At 40.9% G+C, this 19966-nt stretch overlaps 1 protein-coding gene across 1 annotated transcript in view; it reads left to right on the top strand.

Moving 5' to 3' along the window:
* The window catches only part of CRB1 (crumbs 1, cell polarity complex component), a 195294-nt gene that overhangs the window by 22422 nt on the left and 152906 nt on the right, over window positions 1-19966 (top strand). The window contains exon 2 of the mRNA XM_021064482.1: window positions 18896-19477. Within this exon, the coding sequence (XP_020920141.1) occupies window positions 18896-19477 (582 nt within the window). The remainder of the gene's footprint in view (window positions 1-18895; window positions 19478-19966) is intronic.

The following is a 19966-nucleotide window of genomic DNA, read 5'->3' on the forward strand; positions in this document are numbered from 1 at the left end:
AACTGTCTCTTTTTTGATATTTTAGTTTATTTCGGTCTCTGAGCAGATGATCTTTGGTAAGCTTCCCAACAACCCATGATGAATAATGAGTCTTTTAGGCCATCATGTGAATATATGTCTCTTTGTCCTCTGGTGCTCTGACCTGCAAACTGTAATTGCTCCTGCAGCCTGTGACTTTGATCTTATTCTCCTGAGCTTGGACATATTGCTGCTTCTCTGATTGTACTCCTCTCAGCATTAAAGTCATTCCAAGTATAAAGCCCATATCATAGGTGTCTTTATTTCATCTCTAACACAAATCATAGTTCTGTACTGTGGTCAGTACCTGAAAATAGTGACCTCAAATTTCCTACTTTTTTTTAGTTGTTTACACTAGGAGGACAAGTGTACCCAGACTATACCAGCTACTGTGTCTTAGGCAGACATGGATATAGGGAAAAGGCAGCTGTCCTTTAAAATTATTAGACTCTTGGAGTTCCCATCATGGCTCAGCAGTTAACAAACCTGACTGGCATCCATGAGGATGCAAGTTCAATCCCTGGCCTCGCTCATTGGGTTAAGGATCCAGCATTGCTGTGGCTGTGGCGTAGGCTGGTGGCTACAGCTCCGATTGGACCCCTTGCCTGGGAACCTTCATATGCCGTGAGTGAAGCCCTAAAAAAATAGAGAGAGAGAAAGACAAAAATAAAATAAAATTATTAGATGCTTGGTTGGAGCTTAATAATGAGGAAAAAAGCCATTGATTTAAAGATGTGTTCAGGTGTAAGAAGAATGCAGTTCAAAACTGGATAAGAAAGATACATGTACTGTTTATCTCCACAGCAAGTATGATCTTTCCAGTTGGTTGGAGTAATCACATAAAAGCATCCGGTACCTAATTGACTCAATCAAAACAACCAAACTAGTCACACACACACAAGGTGGTATTATGTATTCGCTGTGTGTCTATGTCATGCACTATTTGACACATGCACACTGTTGATTATTATATTGTAACCACTTTGGAAAAATCCTGGAGTTGACTGTAAATGCCATGTCAACACAGTTCTGCGAAGACATAGTTTCAGAGAATTTCCTTCTTCGGCTCTGTGCCTGATCAAGGCTGAAATAAACAGATGGGAAGCAAAAAGTGCTGAGGGTAACAAAACTCCACATGTGTAGAGAAAAATATCATAAACAACATTTATTTTTTCTATTCATATAGACTCTCTAAAGGAGTTATACTTCATGAGTATAAATACCCAAACAAAGACAATCAGCTGAAGCAGAGAAATGTCCTTATGTTTGCATGGACTTTTCATTTTTTTTTCTTTTTTTTTTTTTTTGCTTTTCGAGGGCTGCACCCATGGCATATGGAGGTTCCCAGGCTAGGGGTCAAAACGGAGCTACAGCTGCTGGCCTACACCACAGCTGCAGCAACACAGGGTCTGAGCTGCGTCTGCGACTCACACCACAGCTCACAGCAACGCTGGATCCTTAACCCACTGAGTGAGGCCAGGGATTGAATCTGTGTCCTCATGGATACCAGTTGGGTTTGCTACTCTTGCATGGACTTTTCTAAAGAACGTATTTAATTAGGATTGGGGTTCGATCCCTGGCCTTGTTCAGTGGGTTTGGGATCCAGCATTGCAGTGAGCTGTGGTGTAGGTCACAGACGTGGCTCCGATCCTGTGTTGCTGTGGCTGTGGGGTAGGCTGGCAGCTGTAGGTCCTATTGGACCCCTAGCCTGGGAACTTCCATATACCCACGGTGTGGCCCTAAAAAGCAAAATAAAAAAAATGTTTAGAAAATAACAGCTGTTCTTTTTACCATACATTCTAAAAGGATGATCCTAGAGGTGGGGTTAACAGCCATGACCTGAGTTGAAGAGCAGTGTTATGTGTATCCTGACCTCATGTATTTGGGCAAAAATCTTTTCTACATGGACATCAGTGCTACAGGTTTTGGTCTAAGAAACAACCGTCAGAGTTCCTGTCATGGCTCAGTGGTTAACAAACCCAACTAGCATCTATGAAGTTGCAGGTTCCATCCCCACCTTGCTCAGTGGGTTAAGGATCTGGCGTTGCCGTGAGCTGTGGTGTAGGTTGCAGACGTGGTGTAGGTGCAGGCGTTCCTGTGGCTGTGGTGTAAGGTGGCAACTGTAGCTCCGATTCGACCTCTAGCCTGCGAACCTCCATATGCCTTGAGTGAGGCCCTAAAAAGACAAAAGACACAAAAGAAGAACCAAGAAAGTAGCAACCGTCAGTATTGCCTGAATGTCACAAGGGCGACAGAGGTTCTAAACATTATTGCCATTATGGCCCTTCCGTCATCTTCTTGACACAGGAGTTTTGTTCCCAAATGTATGATTTCAAGTTATTTAAAGTCCCCTTTGTGCATGTGCCTGTTAGAATTTTAAAACTAAAACCCATAAAATCCAACTAACAAATCTACTATTTATTAACAGACAACGCAGTTCAATATGAAAAAATAAAATAAGAGGTATGATAAAGAAAGCAAAGAAATAATTCTGGTTGGCTGAACTTACGAAGGCCATTTTTACACAAAAGAATGACAAAATTTAATATCACATGGGAATTTAAAAAATGATGGCGTTTCTGTTGTGGCGCAGTGGTTAACGAGTCCGACTAGGAACCATGAGCTTGCGGGTTCAATCCCTGGCCTTGCTCAGTGGGTTAGGGATCTGGCGTTGCTGTGAGCTATGGTGTAGGCTGAAGATGCGGCTCGGATCCTGTGTTGCTGTGGCTGTGGTGTAGGCTGGCAGCTACAGCTCCGACTGGATGATTGGACCGCTATCCTGGGAACCTCCATGTGCCTCGGGAGTGGCTCAAGAAAAGGCAAAAAGACAAACAAATAAATAAAAATAAAAATGATGGCAATATTGTGGGAAAGGAGACGAATTAGATTATGGTTATCAAACCTTGACTTTGTAAACTTGACACCAAATAAGAATTTAGTAATATCCTGTAAGAAACTATTACAAGAAAATTATCTTTTATATTCAATTTGATTTTAACTAGGTGAGACAATACCAGGCAAAGGAATATATTCTATTGGAAAATTCTCTAAAATGTCTAATGGTGGCTTTAAAATTTTGAGAATAGCCATATTTTATATCTTACTTTGTATTACTCACTTTGAGTCTGAATAGAGGGGAATGAAGAGATTTAAATTTAAAAGCTAGTTTGGTTGTCTCCTTGTATTTCTTTTCTCTACAAAGTAGAACTGAAACACCTTGGATCTCTGAATTGCTTGTAATGTGCTCTTTATTTCTCTCTCTCTCCTTTTCTTTCCCACTAAGTTTATTTATTCTTTTTTTCTCCTTTGTTTCCAGCAACATAGGACCATTTAAAAGGAAAACTATCTTGGAGAGGGGTGGGGGTGATGGCAAACGGATGAAAAACTAGCTTCTGGTTGTTGGGTGGTTACTATAGCAATAATCATGATGGGAGATTTTCTGCTGCGAGTAGTTTCTATAACAACATGATAGGGTGCTTTAGAAATAGACCTGAGGTAAATAGATTCTTTAAGGGTCTCTTAACCCCTTTTATACCACGGGATTAGCATCCTCTTGGAGGATAAATATTAGCTTACTTGATGGAAACCTTTAAAATATTGCTTTTATTTTGTAAAGATTAAACATTTAATTGTTCTGTGGAGACCTGGCTTTAGCTGAGAGATCTTAGGAGCCTTCATTTCAGAAAATAATTGATAGCATCCTTATTCTGCTTTTGCATCATGAAATCAAAGTAGTCTCTAAAGCTGCTTCTTTTAGTGTGTTGCCCCCACATGTGGGAAGCAGTAAATACTCTCCACTGTAGCATCTGTCAGTTCTCTTGTAAGTCATGGGAAGGCTGGGCTTTAGTGCAACCTCGTACACACTGTGATACACCTGTTGGCCTCACTGACAGGTCGTGAGCTGTTTGCTCTGACTAGTGGAGCTGAATTCCCATCCTTTGTTCTGTCCTTCAGTGTGCTTCAAATTAGGCATGGTTTCTACTGGACTTAAAATTTTCTAGGTGTTGTAAAAGGAAGTTGATTGACATAGTTGTGAATTTATTGTTTTAGCCTGGTCAAAAATGACCTGGAAGAAAATGAAGTCTCCCATTTCATGCCTATGGGCCATTCAGACACTCTTCTAAGGGAGAGATCCGTGGGCATGCGTACTGGGTAGACGATAGGGAATAGGTGGTGGTGGGCTACAGATAGTTTTTGAAGAGAAAAAAATTACAGAAAGCTTAAATTTAGTCACACAGTCAGTTACATTTCGAAAGACCGGGATTAGGCTTTTTTGGTTCAGTTCAATTGTGAATTACCAATTGTCCATGCTAGATACAGGAGGTATATACAATGACAAATAATACATGGGATTTATTTTAAAAATTTATTATCATATCAAGTAAAAATACTTTCTATTATTAAGCAAAAGATTAATTTACTTAAGTCTGTTGATTCAAATTTAATGAATAATTTCCTTGAATTCCTCTTTCTTCCTTCCCCACTTACCACTCCCTCCACAATATTTAAGTGCAAATACAAAGCCAGGCTTTCCTAAAAGGGATGCTCACCAGCATATCTGAGCCAGGGTGATTCCCCCAAGGTACCATGTCTTTGGTCTGCACATGAAGCTCACTTCTGTGCATTCTCTACAATGACCAATCCTTACACTTTTGTTGTTTTTTACTCAGTTAATCTGCCAATTCCAAATCTGACATCTTCTCTTTCAGCTCTCAGAAGCTCTCAGCAACCACACGTCTCCCTCCCAGTTTGGGAGTGGTGCTGCCGCGTCCCCATCTCCCTGGGGTTTTGTGCTCAGTAAGGAAGGCTCAGAATTCATCGCGTGTGCGCTGACCATAGGCTTCGGGGGTAGAATGTGCCAAACGGGTGCCTAGGGCGATGGAGACTGTTCTCCATGTGTGTCCCGGGGCTGTGCAGAGGGGCTGCAGCGTGTCTGTGTGCACCAGGGCCTGCTCAGGGCAGCGGGGGCCGGAGCATACGGGCAGGGGGCCATTCAGACTCCCCAGACTCTTCCCCAGACCAAAGGCACAGCAGCATTGTACTTGTTACACTCAGGGCCATGGGGCTTTCAGCTGAATAAAAAGAGAATGAAATGTATTCACGATGGTTTCCAAGTTCTCTAGTAACCACAGTAACGGGGTTTTTCCCCCGAATCTGGCTCACAGCTTAGATGGGTCAGAGGGAAGCAAAGCATCCTCTCTCTGTTCAAGGGTAGTGAGCAGAAGAAATCTCCCTGGTGGAAAAGCAGTTAATCAGCAAAGCCAACAATCAGCACATATGTTTTGCACAACTCAGGAGGTCGAGTTCCAAGTGTGATTGGCACTGGATGCACAGAGCCCATACGCAGACGTACTGAAGACGCGGATGTCATAGTTCCTGAACTAAAAGAGTTGGTTTGCTAATTGTTAAAGACAAGCCTCCATACGTGAAACAGAGAACAATTTAGGAGATATATAGATAAGTGTGATGCTGTCTTAACAATGGTAAGTTCTGTGCCTGCGCAGGCCAGGAGATCAATAAGAAAGCAAAGATCTGGGGAGTTCCCCTCATGGTACAGCAGAAACGACTCTGACCATGGAACCATAGGAACCATGATGTTTCGGGTTTGATCCCTGGCATCGCGCAGTGGGTTAAGGATCCAGCGTTGCCGTGAGCTGTGGTGTAGGTTGCAGACAGACGCGGCTCGGATCCCCCATTGCTGTGGCTCTGGCGTAGGCTGGTGGCTACAGCTCTGATTCAACCCCTAGCCTGGGAACCTCCATATGCTGTGGGTGTGGCCCTAAAAAGAAAAGACAGAAGACAAAAAAAAAAAAAAAAAAAGAAAAAAAAGAAAACAAAGATCTGGAAAATGTAGGCTTCTAAGGAAGTGCTCCATTTAAATATACATCATGATTAATGAACTCTTAGAAAGTACTTTGAACATCTTTATTCATGCCCACTACTAAAATCGTGTTATAGAAGATAATTTAAATGTTAGAGGATTAATATCTTACTCATAGTTATAACCACATGTTGTTTTTCTAGACCTTGTTCCCTGTATAAAACTATGAGAAAATTGTCTGAGGTTTGCACTGTTCAAAATAGTAGCCGCTGGTGACATGTGGCTTTGAGCACCTCAGTGTGGCTTTGCTAGGGCTGAGATGTGTTCGAAGTGTAAAATGCACGTAGGATTTCAAGGTCTTAGTTTGAAAAAGGATGTAAAGATCTCATTAATTTTCCCCTTTGGTAACCATAAGTTTGTTTTCTGTCTGTGAGACTATTTCTATTTTGTAAATCAGTTCATTTGTATTATTTTTTTTTAAGATTCCACTTATAAGTAATATCATATGATATTTTTCTTTGGCTTACTTCACTTAGTATGATAACCTCTAGTTTCATCCATGTTGCTCCAAATGTGATTATTCCATTCTTTTTTAGTGGTTGAGTAATATTCCATTGTGTGTATATGCTACATCTTTATCCATTCATCTGTTGATGGATATATAGGTTGCTTCCATGTCTTGGCTATTGTGAATGTGCTGCAGTGAACATTGGAGTTCCTGTATCTTCTCAAATTATGGTTTTCTCCAGACATATGCCCAGGAATGGAATTGCTGGATCATACGGTAGCCCTATTTTTGTTTTTAAAGGAACCTCCATGCTGTTTTCCATAGTAGTTTTACCAACTTACATTCTCACTAACATTGTAGGAGGGTTCCCTTTTCCCCACACCCTCTCCAGCATCTACTATCTGTAAACTTTTTGGTGGTAGCCATTCTGACTTGTATGAAGTGATACCTCATAGTAGTTTTGATTTGAATTTGTCTAATAATTAGTGATGTTGAACATCTTTTCATGTGCCTGTTGGCCAGCTCTATGTCTTCTTTGGTGAAATGTCTATTTAGATCTTCTGCCCATTTTTCAATTGGATTGCCTGGTTTTTTTATGTTGAGTTGTATGAGTTTTTTGTATGTTTTGGAGATTAATTACTGGTCCATCGTATCATTTACAAATATTTTCTCCCACTCAGTCGGTTGTCTTCTTGTTTTGTTTATGGCTTTCTTTGCTGTGCAAGAGCTTTTAAGATTAATTAGATCTCAATTTTCTTTATTTTTTCTTCAGCCTTAATTGTGTATATTATAATTACTTAAAAACCTGGTAAATATCTAATGGAAAATATTAACGCTTTCAGGTGCCTTTTTAGAACAAATTATTCTGCATAATGGTTTTGTTATTAATATTGAAATTATGTCTTTTGATCATTGATCAGTTTAAAAAATGGTGGCTTTATGTAGAGGGGAAAAAACTTTTATTTTTCTCTTCGCTTCGAACATTTTTAGCTTTACGGTGGAAATTTCAATTTGCTAGAGGCAAAGGACCTAGTAAAATGTAAGTATTCCATTAAATAAAAGGGGTCATTTAAAAGCCTGTCCTTATTAAAGTGTACATGGATTATAATAAGGTCAGAGTGTCCAGGCCTGATTAGCTTTAAATGAATTTAATGTCAAAGGAACATAATTAGACCTTCATTAAAATTTTCAGTGATTGACAGTTCATAAAAATGACCTTCACAATTTGCATTATTTAGTCATGTTCTAAGGATGACAAAGGACAGGGCCCCTTCTCTGCAGTGAGTGTACCATTGCAGCCAGAGGCCGGATGTACTTGGGCCATCACCCTAACCCCTTCTAGACCTGCGTGCAGGTGTGTCGTCTGTGCAGATGAAGACCCAGAGGCTTCTATACACACAGAGAAGCTTTGAGAGCAAAGAAGAAAGCTTTGGAGAAGCAGGCCCTTGATTTCACCTGTGATGATGCTAATGATGGGAAATTGTACATAAAAGCACCTAACCCGATGGCAGCCACATGCAGGGGGGCTGAAATATCTTCGTGGAAGAGTTTCTCGGTGAGTCCGTGGACTCTGTATAGAAGAGATGAGATGCAGGTGACACCAGTAAGCATTGGCACAATCTTCTCAATTGGAACGGGAAGGTCTTGTTTCAGAATTTGCATGTGAGGGAGTTTCTGTCGTGGCTCAGTGGAAACAAATCTGACCAGCATCCATGAGGATGCAGGTTCAATCCCTGGCCTCGCTCAGTGGATTAAGGATCTGGCGTGGCCATGAGCTGTGGTGTAGGTCACAGATTTGGCTCAGAACCCGAGTGGCTGTGGCTGTGGTGTAGACTGGCAGCTGTAGTTCTGATTGGACCCCTAGTCTGGGAACCTACATGTGCCTCGGATGTGGCTGTAAAAAGAGAAAAGACAAAAAAAAAAAAAAAATTTGCATGTGAGTTAACTGTGCTTGACACACAGTAGGCAGTGCTAGTCTGCCTGTATCACCAAAGAGTCTCAAGAAAGTGATGACAGTAAACCTGTACTTCCCAGAACTCAAAATCTAATAACTCTTTCCAGTATCATGCAGTCTTATCTTCCTTGGATTGATTCATTTATTAAATGTGCATTTACCAATCACGGTTACTTATGTCAAGGTACTTTGCATTGTCAGTAGAAGGGGACCGAGACATGTATGCTTTGAACTCTACATTGAAGGACAGACAGATCACACTGACCACATAATTACTCCATTCCAGATTTCCGTAAGGAACTTTAGGCATGTTGTTCTTTTTATCCCTCACAATGATTTTGATAACAACAATAATACGAATTGGCTGACAAGGCTCTCTCTGCGACAAACACCGCCAGACCTTGTATTTACATTAGCCAGTTTCATCTCCACAGTAAACCTATGGCGTAGGCATCATTTTTACATAAATGAGAGCTAAGGCACAGAGGTGTTAAGTCCCTAAATAAAACCTGTGGGGTCAGTAAGTGGCAGAACCAGGATTTAAACACAGGCCCCAGGAGTTCCTGTCGTGGCTCAATGGTTAACAAACCTGATTAGTATCCATGAGGATGCCGGTTCAGTCCCTGCCCTTGCTCAGTGGGTTAAGGATTGGGTGTTGTCATGAGCTGTGGTGTAGGTCCCTCGTTGCTGTGGCTGTGGTGTAGGCCCGCAGCTGTAGCTCTGATTCGACCCCCAGCCTGGGAACCTCCATATGGCATGGGCGCGGCCCTAAAAAGCAAAAAAACAAAACAAAACAACCCAACAACAACCCCCCCCAAACAAACAAACAAAAAAACAATCAGGTTCCAAAGTCTGAGCTCTGAAGCATTGTGCATATGGCTATATATTAACTCTTAGAAACGAGGAAGCGGGAGTTCCCGTTGTGGTGCAGCAAAAACGAATCCAACTAGGAACCATGAGGTTTCGGGTTCGATTTTGGCCTCGCTCAGTGGGTTAAGGATCTGGCATTGCAGTGAGCTGTGGTGTAGGTCACAGACGTGGCTCAAATCTGGCGTGGCTGTGGCTGTAGCTGTGGTGTAGGCTGGCAGCAACAGCTCCTATTGGATCCCTAGTCTGGGAACCTCCGTATGCTGCAGGTTCGGCCCTAAAAAACAAAAACAAAAACAAAAGCAAAAACAAAAAAACAAAAAAACAAAAAAAAAAAAAAGGGGGAAATGAGGAAACAGGCTCTGTGACCCTGATTTTGCTAAAACCACAGATATGGGAAATAGCAGAACTAAAATTTAAACCTCTGTCTTACCACAAAATAGTTGTTGCTGTTACACTGAATTGGCCTCAGTCTAGAATTTAAACCACGACCTAACGAGAGTGGAAGCCTGGTTTCGAGGCCTCAGAAATGCAGAGGAAAGGAATGTTCTTAAAGAGCCCCTCACCTTTTTTAACTGCTCCGTGTGGACCCATCAGACTGTGCATCAAAGGAAGTGAATCACCCAGGGTTTTGCTCTGCTTGATTTTATCAAAAGAGGTGCGAGTAAGAACTTCACAGCAAGGCCTAAATGAGCATTCAGGTTTTCTTGCTCACTCATCCATTATTCAACAAATGTCTATTGATTACCTTCCTTGTGCAAATCATTTTGGCCGCTTCCCAGATAAAGATGTGCCCCTCCTGCTACCTCCCTCCTCCGCCACAGGTCCCAGCCCTGGAATTAAATTTCACTCTGCAGGAGTTCCATCATGGCTCAGGGGAAGCGAATCTGACTAGTCTGCGTGAGGACACAGGTTCGATCCCTGGCCTTACTCAGTGGGTTAAGGATCTGGTGTTGCTGTGAGCTGTGGTGTAGGTCACAGACGTGGCTTGGATCTGGCAGATCTGGCCTTGTTGTGGCTGTGGTGTAGGCCAATGGCTACAGCTCTGATTCGACCCCTAGCCTGGGAACTTCCATATGCCTCAGGTGCGGCCCTAGAAACACACAAAAAAATTCACTGTAGAAAGCCAGGCTCAAGAAGATTAAACCAGTCATGTTCCTCTTAGAAACCGAAAGTCTTCAATCTGAAAATGTCTACTCTATCTCCAGTAGCATTGTTTATAACTTTTGGTTCATTCTAAAAGCAAGCTGTCATGGACAACTTGAAAACTGAACCTCCCAAATATTTGCAATTTGTAATTCAAACTATGATTGAACTTGTTCAGTGGTTCACCAAAATGTCAAGGGCATCTGATTTACCAAGTTTCTGAATGGAAGAGAGAATAAATTCTTGAATAAAAATTTTTTTTCTTTGATAGTAAAGTCATCTTAAATCGACAGCTTTTCCAATTTACAGTGGCTTTTAAGATATGGTTTAATGAAATATAGAAACGTATATTCTGGAGTTCCCATTGTGATGCAGCAGAAATGAATCTGACTAGTAACCATGAGGTTGTGGGTTCGATCCCTGGACCCACTCAGTGGGTTAAGGATCTGGTGTTGCCATGAGCTGTGGTGTAGGTTGCAGATGCAGCTCAGATCTGGTGTGGCTGTGGCTGTGGTATAGGCCAGTAGCTACAGCTCTGACTTGACCCCTAGCCTGGGAACCTCCATATGCTGAGGGCACAGCCCTAAAGAGCAAAAAAATAAAAATAAAAAAATAAAACTATATCTAAAAATGTCAAGGATATAAATAAGATGTCTAAAGACAGTATGCTTGGTCGTTGCCTTTTTTTTTTTTTTTTTTGCTTTATACTGCACTCTCGGTTTATGGAGGTTCAAAGGCTAGGGATCGAATCGGGGCTCCAGCTGCCGGCCTACATCACAGCCACAGCAACTCGGGATCCTTAACCCACTGAGCGAGGCCAGGGATCAAACCTGCATCCTCATGGATCCTAGTCAGATTCATTTCCGCTGAGCCGTGACGTCAACTCTGGTTGTTGCTTTAATAAAAGTAAAAGTACAAATAAAAGCAACTCATTATCAATTATTTGCTTAGTGTTCTATAGTCAAAGATCTTTTTTTTATGAGGGAATATCAGAAACCATTCAGCAGATGTTGCAGGGAGTGTGAAATTTGATGTTCACAGTTCCTCTGTTCATTTCCCATTTTTATTCAGGTGAGATTAGATTATATGTATATTAAAAATACAATTAAAAATGTTAAACCTGTGCCTTAGATGTTAAAAAAAATTACTTTATCCCTCAGCCAGCATATCCTCTCTCGCATCCCAGGCAACAGCTTTTCCAAGTCCCTGGCCATGTCTGAGTGGTTTGAAGAAAAAACACAGTAAAATATTCCAAAGAGCTCCACTTGCTTTATTTGTAGTAGTGATAGCATAGGTGAGTGTTAGAGCTGCTTAAATGGGAGGTGTGTTTAAAACTGCTAAATTAACCCAGCTATGAGCAATAGTCCCGCCCACCTCCTTGCCTTTCCTTCTGCTAACAGATCTGATTCTTAGAGTTAATATCAATAAAAATGAGGACTAGAAAGTGACATAGGGGAGGGGGAGTTCCCGTCGTGGCGCAGTGGTTAGCAAATCCGACTAGGAACCATGAGGTTGCGGGTTCGGTCCCTGCCCTTGCTCAGTGGGTTAACGATCCGGCGTTGCCGTGAGGTGTGGTGTAGGTTGCAGATGCGGCTCGGATCACGCGTTGCTGTGGCTCTGGCGTAGGCCGGTGGCTACAGCTCCGATTCGACCCCTAGCCTGGGAACCTCTATATGCCTCGGGAGCGGCCCAAGAAATAGCAAAAAAAGACAAAAAAAGAGAGAAAGTGACATAGGGGAGAATTAGGTTAGTAAATCCTAAGAGAAGATAAGAGCCGGGATAAGAGGGCATTTAAACAAACAAACAAACAAACAAGGGGTAGTAGTTACCCCTGCAAAAATACATACATGTGTACCTATATTTATAGCAAAGTCTATGCAGCAAGGGACATCTTTCTTTAAGGTAAGGCTGGTGGTTTTGACTCTACTAACATCCACAGAATATTCACTGCGTATTTGCTGGGCATAAATAGGCGCCGGGGACAAAGATGCCACAGGTCCTCTGAACAGTGAAACCCTTCTTACAGGTCTCACGGCAGAGAATATTTCTCTGAGCCCAGAATTTAAATGGTGCTCAAAATATATAGTGAGATGGTAAAGGTGTTCTCGTGGGAAACAAACCTCAGAGAGCAGATTTTTTTCTAAGTCTAAACCCCATTTACCTCGGTTTAATCCTGAGCAAGTTCAGGTACTGTATGGCAAAAGTGTCTTTGGCATGTTGAGTTAGTCCACTGATAGGCTCTCTATGTAAATAAATACTTGAGTTTGTGTTTTGTTTCCTAAAATAAAATTCCTGCAGTAAAAATGTGTTATTAGATAATATTTTTGTTATTATTGTTATTATTATTTTGGTCTGTACCTGAAACATATGGAGATTCCTGGGCTAGGAGTAGCATCTGAGCCACAGTTGTGACCTAACCCCAGCTGGGCCACTCTGGATCCTTAACCCACTGCACTACATAGGGAACTCTTGTTTTTATTGCTATTGCTATATTTTTATATTAATCCAGTAACTTTTCTGCTGGGAACCTCAGACTCTCTTGAAGCATTTTATAACAGTAAGAAGTAACATTTATTGAGCATTTACCATATGTCTGCCAAGCATTTAAATCTAGTGACTTAATTGTCACAAAACCCCTAAGAAGTGGATTCTACTTTCTCTCCCTTGCAGCTGAGGAAGCCAGGGCTGTGCGTGGCAGAGCCAGGCTTGATAGGGAGTGTGTTCACTTCACAGACTTTTCTCCTCATCAAACACACACTTGCTCTGGCAAATCTTCCATGGTTGGCCAGTCCAAACATTGCCAAAACTAATGGTAATAAAGAAAGGTTGATAAAATCCTCAGATTCTCCACTGTTGATTTTTAAGTCAGAGAATTACCTGTCTGTTTCATATATAAATGCATTAAAACCATCAGGGACAAAGGAATAAATACTATTTATACTCATCTCGGAGATATTAAAATGCTTTTCCCCAAAATCATCTTGTAGTGTTTAATTTCTTTGATTAAATATATTCTATCTTATTCTACCTTGTAACTAAGTTAATTACCAATATGGCTGTTTTTCAAGTAAATCAAATTATTAGAAAATACACACACGTATACACATACATAAATGATACTCATGACTGGGTGCTCATCTTATTTAAAACTGGTCAAGTTAGGAGTTCCCGTCGTGGCGCAGTGGTTAAGGAATCCGACTAGGAACCATGAGGTTGTGGGTTGGGTCCCTGCCCTTGCTCAGAGGGTTAATGATCCGGCGTTGCGTGAGCTGTGGTGTAGGTTGCAGACACGGCTCGGATCCTGCGTTGCTGTGGCTCTGGTGTAGGCCGGTGGCTACAGCTCCGATTCGACCCCTAGCCTGGGAACCTCCATATGCCGCGGGAGCGGCCCAAGAAATAGCAAAAAGACAAAAAAAAAAAAAACCCCCAAAAAACTGGTCAAGTTTACTTCTCAGCAAATACGTATATTTATATATAGTGTATATAATTTCAATATAAATATTGGTTACATAATGCATATTTGTATATGCGTGTGCTATATAATATATATTGCGTGTATAATGTATATAATTTTCTTATATAATGTATATAATACTGTATATAATGTATACAATACATATAAGGTATCTATAGTGTATAGTTATATTAAAATATTTGCATGTATTTTTAGCACTAGCAATGCCAAAATAGCAAATACAAAAAGAATTCCTTACAGCAACTCCATAAAATAGTTTTATTTTCTCCTGAACATAGATTTTTCAAATTGCTCCCTGCGGATGTCTCCAGAAAGGGTGGGGAGCTGAAGGACTGGGCTACAAGCTGTCCTCCCCTTCTTCAGCCTGAGCTGGTCCACATTTCAATTCTGCTGTTTTGGGATTACTCATGACATTTACCTTGGAGGAGTTTTGCTGCCCTTAAGGAAAAAAAAGAAAAAGAAAAAAAAATCCAAAACCCACCATTCTAGAACTTCTTATAATATCCAGTAGATGGCAGACTTTACTGCAAGAAAACAGCTTGGCAGCCTCTGTAAATTGGCCCGAATATATCGATTATATTTCCCACCCAGTAGAATTTTTACCCTGTATCTAAGGCGCCTGTGAAAGCTGGAAACAAAATTCTCTTTTGTCATTTCCCTGAGAACCCTATTCCAATTATAGTTTTAAATAGTCCTGTAAGGTTTATGTGTGTGTCCATTTAAGTCTTGTTCTAAAGGTATTATTGTTATGAGAATAAATTTATTGTTCACCGAGTGTACACAGTGGACGTGATATAATGTCATAATACATATACGACAGATTGTTTTCAATTTAGATGCACAAAACTGGAATAATCATAACCCTTCCTGACACTCCTGTCATTGATTCTATGTTTTTATTTCCTTAGTTGGCTGTTTAATTAGTTGTTTTTCAATAGGAATTTCTTTATATGTTTTTAAAGTATGATTTTCTTTCCGACAGACAACTGTCTTTGCTTGTTTAGTACAGTGGGCAGAAACAGTGGTTAATATAATAATGGTTTATTAAAATTGTTGCAAATTTATTGAAAAATTCTCATTCAACATTGTAGATGCTATTATTGTATTACAAAAGATATAGAATATTTTCTTTTAAAACTTCAGTTCTTTCTTAGCACTTTGTTTCTCAAAAATATCCAGGGAACCAAGTTCATTCTTTGTTTCGAGTATTTGGAACAGGCACCATTACATAAATATCACTGCTAACTATACCTTTAGCACCCGAGGAAAGAAAACAATGTGATAAAATATGATCCAACAGAGTGCTGAAATAAACACAATTATTTAAAAAAAAAAATAATGCCTAGGTCACAGGCTGCCTTTCCAGGAGCGCCTGTTAGCGTCTCACCTACGGCCACGCCCACAAATCCCGGCAGCCAATGGTGCCCATGACAACACCACGCCCAGAGAAAACCCAGGAAAAGGATGAACTTGCTAGATCATCTAGTCCATAATTCAGAGTGCACATGTCAGCCAAGGGGTGGGTGTGTGTGTCTTGTGATTATATTATCAATCTACCTGTTTTGCATTGAAAAATATTTTTATCCCATTTATTCAATAATACTTTAAAAGGCATGGAAGGTTATAAGGGAAACACTGATATAGCTCTTAGCACCCCCATTCCAGATTCCGGTTCCCTGCAAGCACTCCCCAGAAGCAACTGCTAGAAACTCTTCTAGCTATTTCTTATAGTTTTTATTTTTAAATGTCTTAATAATAGGCTAGGCTTTTTCTTTTTTTCTTGCAGTTTTAGCTATTGGTGTAATCTCTTGGAATGCTACTATGATGAAAGTGGATTGAAATTTCCTGCAGTTTTTTTTTTTTTTTTTTTTTTTTTTTTTTTTTTTTTTTTTTTTTTTTTAGGGCTGCACCTGCGGCATGTAGCATATGGATTCGACCCTGGGCTAGGGATCAAACTGAATCTGCAGCTGCTGGCCTACATCACAGCCATAGTAATGCCAGGTCTGAGCCTCATCTGCAACCTACACTGCAGCTCATGGCAGCACCGGATCCTTTACCCCACTGAGCAAGGCCAGGGATTGAACCTGCATCCTCATGGATACCAGTTGGGTTTATAACCCACTGAATCACAACAGGAACACCCCCCTTTTTTTCAGTCCTGCAGTTCTTAATCACACACACACACACATCCCTCCAGCTATACTTGATATCATTGTTATTACCATTATTATTATTATGAAGAATTATCTTTGGTTCCATACGATATTGTGATTTCATTTCCTTCCTTGTATAGTGTTCAATTTCTCTAGAATTAATACTGGTAAGAAGTTTTCTTCAATGGTTCTATTTAATTTCCTATCACCTTTCTTATGTGGTTTTCTGTGTATTTTTTTCCTGAACATCTTGGAACCTCACCTTTTCTGCTCCCAGGACTAGTTAATCTCTACACTGGCAACACATCTGCTGTCCAGGGAGTGATTTTCAGCACCTTTTTTGCTTTCCTTTGTTAAATCCATTGTACCCTAGATTCCTTGCCGTTCTCTTTCTTGGTTTACACCCTTCCATGGTCCGTATATCTTCAAAAAAATCCTCCTAAACAGTGAAAATCTGAAGCCCCGAAAACATTTTTCTTCTGCCCTCGAATGTGATGGATAGCTTAGCTGGGCATAGAATTTCATTTTGGAAGTTATTTCAGGATTTTCAAGGCTTCATTCTAGTGTCCTCTAGTTTCCAGCATTTCTGTTGATGAATCAGACACTATTCTTTGGGAATGAGCTGTTTCCTGTCCCACCTCAGGCAAATGATGTGCTTTGATGAGGATTTTTTTAATTCATTTTCTAGGGCAGTTTGTAGAAACTTTAAATCTATGAACTATTTGTTTTTTTCGTTATAAGAACGTTCCTTATGTTCTGTCATTACTTTTGGTTCCTTCTCTCTCGTGTCCTTGCCCCCCACCTCCTCCCCATTTTCTTTGGTGTCTCATGGTTTTGAAATTCCTCCTTGACTGATCCTCTAGTCTCTCTTTTTTCTACCTCTTATTTCCAATCCCTCAGTAAGTCTTGTATATGTGAGGTAGGGGCAGGGGATTTTTCTCAGTATTAACTTTCAATCACTCAAGTAAATTTTAAAATTTCTGCTACTTGCAGTTTTAATTTCACAGAGCTCTTGTTTTCTACAAGTTTATTGTCATAACCCTTACACTTGTTTCATTGCAGCTCTATCCTTCCCTGACTCTTTAAAAATAATAATAATTCTCAAAACGTTACAAGTTTTGGTCCTCTCCTTACACTCTTTGCCTCTTCCAAGTTTCTTTCTTTTTTCTTTTTTTCTTTTTTTTTTTTTTTGCTTTTTAGGGCTGCACCCACTGTGGAGGTTCCCAGGCTAGGGGTCTTATCAGAGCTACAGTTGCCGGCCTACACCACAGCAACGCCAGATCTGAGCCTCATCTGGGACCTACACTGCAGCTCATGGCAACGCTGGATCCTTAACCCACTGATCGAGGCCACATATCGAACCCACAACCTCATGGTTCCTACTGTGGCATGGGAATCCGACGAGTATCCATGAGGATGCAGATTTGATCCCTGGCCTCACTCAGCAGGTCAGGGATCCACATTGCCATGAGGTGTAGTGTAGGTTACAGATGAGGGTCGGATTTTGTGTGGTTGTGGCTGTGGCTGTGGTGTAGGCTGGCAGCTATACCTCCAATTCAACTCCTAGCCTGGGACCTTCCATATGCTGTGGGTGTGTGGCCCTAAAAAACAAACAAACAAACAAAAGAATCCACATGCAAAAGACAGTGTTGTGTGAATTGATACGACTGAGTTGCCAAATCATAAACCTTGCAAATATACATGATAAAGAAAATAACAGTGCTATGGAATTCCCTGGTGGCACAGTGGGTTAAGGATCTGGCATTGTCACTACAGGTTTGATCCCTGGCCCAGGAACTTCCTCATGCTGTGGGGTGTGGCCAAAAAGGGAAAAAAAGAGAAAATAACAGTGCTATGATCCCAATGTATATATATATTCAGGGAAATTTCACGCACATGCCTATATCCAATGAATTTGGAAAAGAGGCATAGAATTCTTGCTTTCCTGCAGGGTATTATTCCAATTAGAATTTCAAAAATGTATCCTTAGAAAAGAGAAGCTTTCGGATAATTAAAAGTCCATAACTTTACAACATCTGCTTCCCTGTGGTGAAGCTTAATCTGCTGTCTGTAAAATGCACATAATCTTGTGTAGCTGTGAGGGTGAGAAATAATATATGTGAAACACCTGACATGCTTGGTACAGAGGGCAGACCTTCAACAAAGAGTTGGTGTTTTATTGTATTGTTATATTTTCATTTTTCTGTGCTTTTCTTTGTGGAGCATAAATGGGGATTGTGGTAAAGCAGTCATAAACCAAGGTGTAGCATTCATTTAAATATTAGTTTCAGTTAGACCGTATATTGAGACAATTTTGTATCTCATCTCAGTATACCGTGAACTTCTCCATGAGAAAAATGGGAATTTTACAATCTTGTATACGTGTACAACTTAACAATTCACCCCATTGCTCCAAGGCATTTATACCTGAGAAAGTAAAATGCAAGAGAAGCAAAGAATCTCAAACCAGCCATTTTTGTTTCTTCTTAGAAACTATTTTAAAAAGGTGACAGGAGTTCCTGTCGTGGCTCAGCAGAAACAAATCTGACTAGGACCTATGAGGACGCAGGTTTGTTCCCTGGCCTCGTTCAGTGGGTTAAGAATCCAGTGTTGCCATGAGCTGTGGGGTAGCTTGCAGACATGGCTCAGATCTGGTGTTGCTGTGGCTGTGGTGTAGGTTGGTCGCTACAGCTGCTATTTGACCCCTAGCCTGGGGACCTCCACATGCCATGGGTGTGGCCCTAAAAAGACAAAAATAAAAAATAAAAGAGGTGACAAATCATCATTAATCACAAAACATTATTAGACATCATTTGCAAATTCACCATTAGAATGCAGCCGACTTTGTGTTTCATTAAGGAGTTTGAGATGCATGAAGAGTAGAAAGACATTGTTTAATTTTATTGTCCATTTATTTGTAAGCTTCATCCTGATTTTTTTTATTGCCTTGTAGATTCCTTTTGCAATAGAAATGACACCAAGTGCCGATCAAATTCTTGCCCAAACAATTCTACGTGCAAGAATTTTTCAAAAGACAACAGTTGCCATTGTTCAGACACAGCCATTAATTTGGACAAAGACTGTGACGATGAGAAAGACCCTTGCTTCTCCAGTCCCTGTCCAGGAAATGCCACTTGTGTGAGCACCCCAGGAGAGAGGAGATTTCTGTGCACATGTCCTCCTGGCTATAGTGGGGCCACCTGTGACACAGTCGTCAGTTTCTGTGGCACGAACTCCTGCCAGCATGGAGGCATTTGTGGTCAGGACCCTGTGCACCCTGTGTGCATCTGCCCTGCCGGGTATGCTGGAAGATTCTGTGAGCTGGACCACGATGAGTGTGGGTCCAGCCCCTGCCGCAATGGCGCCATGTGCCAGGATGGCATCAACGGCTACTCATGCTTCTGTGTCCCGGGCTATCAAGGCAGGCACTGCGACTTGGAAGTGGATGAGTGTGTGTCAGATCCCTGCAAGAACGAGGCCACATGCCTCAACGAGATAGGAAGATACACCTGCCTTTGTCCCCACAATTACTCCGGTAAGTGTGATTCCATTTGAGTCCCAGATGATGTAATTAGCATCCTCTTTAATGTGACAGAAGCAGAAGTGACCTGTTCTCTCCTATCCAATTGCTTATGAAAATAGTCTTGACAAGAACTCATCAATAGATGGAAACCTTCCTAAACTACCAAAAACCTACTGAGCTTAAGCATTTGTTTACTGTCACTGTGGTTGCATCTATTCTATTCTATTCTGTTCTGTTCTATTCTATTCTATTCTATTCTATTCTATTCTATTCTATTCTATTCTATTCTATTCTATCCTATTTCTATTCTATTCTATTCTATTCTATTCTATTCTATTCTATTCTATTCTATTCTATTCTAATTCTAATTCTATACTTTGCTATTTAGGGCTGCACCTGCAACATATGGAAGTTCCCAGGCTAGGGGTCAAATTGGAGCTACAGCTGCCGGCCTACACCACAGCTCACAGCAATGCTGGATCCTTAGCCCTCTGAGCAAGG

The sequence above is a fragment of the Sus scrofa genome, chromosome 10 (assembly GCF_000003025.6).
Source record: "Sus scrofa isolate TJ Tabasco breed Duroc chromosome 10, Sscrofa11.1, whole genome shotgun sequence".
Taxonomy (NCBI): Eukaryota; Metazoa; Chordata; class Mammalia; order Artiodactyla; family Suidae; genus Sus; species Sus scrofa.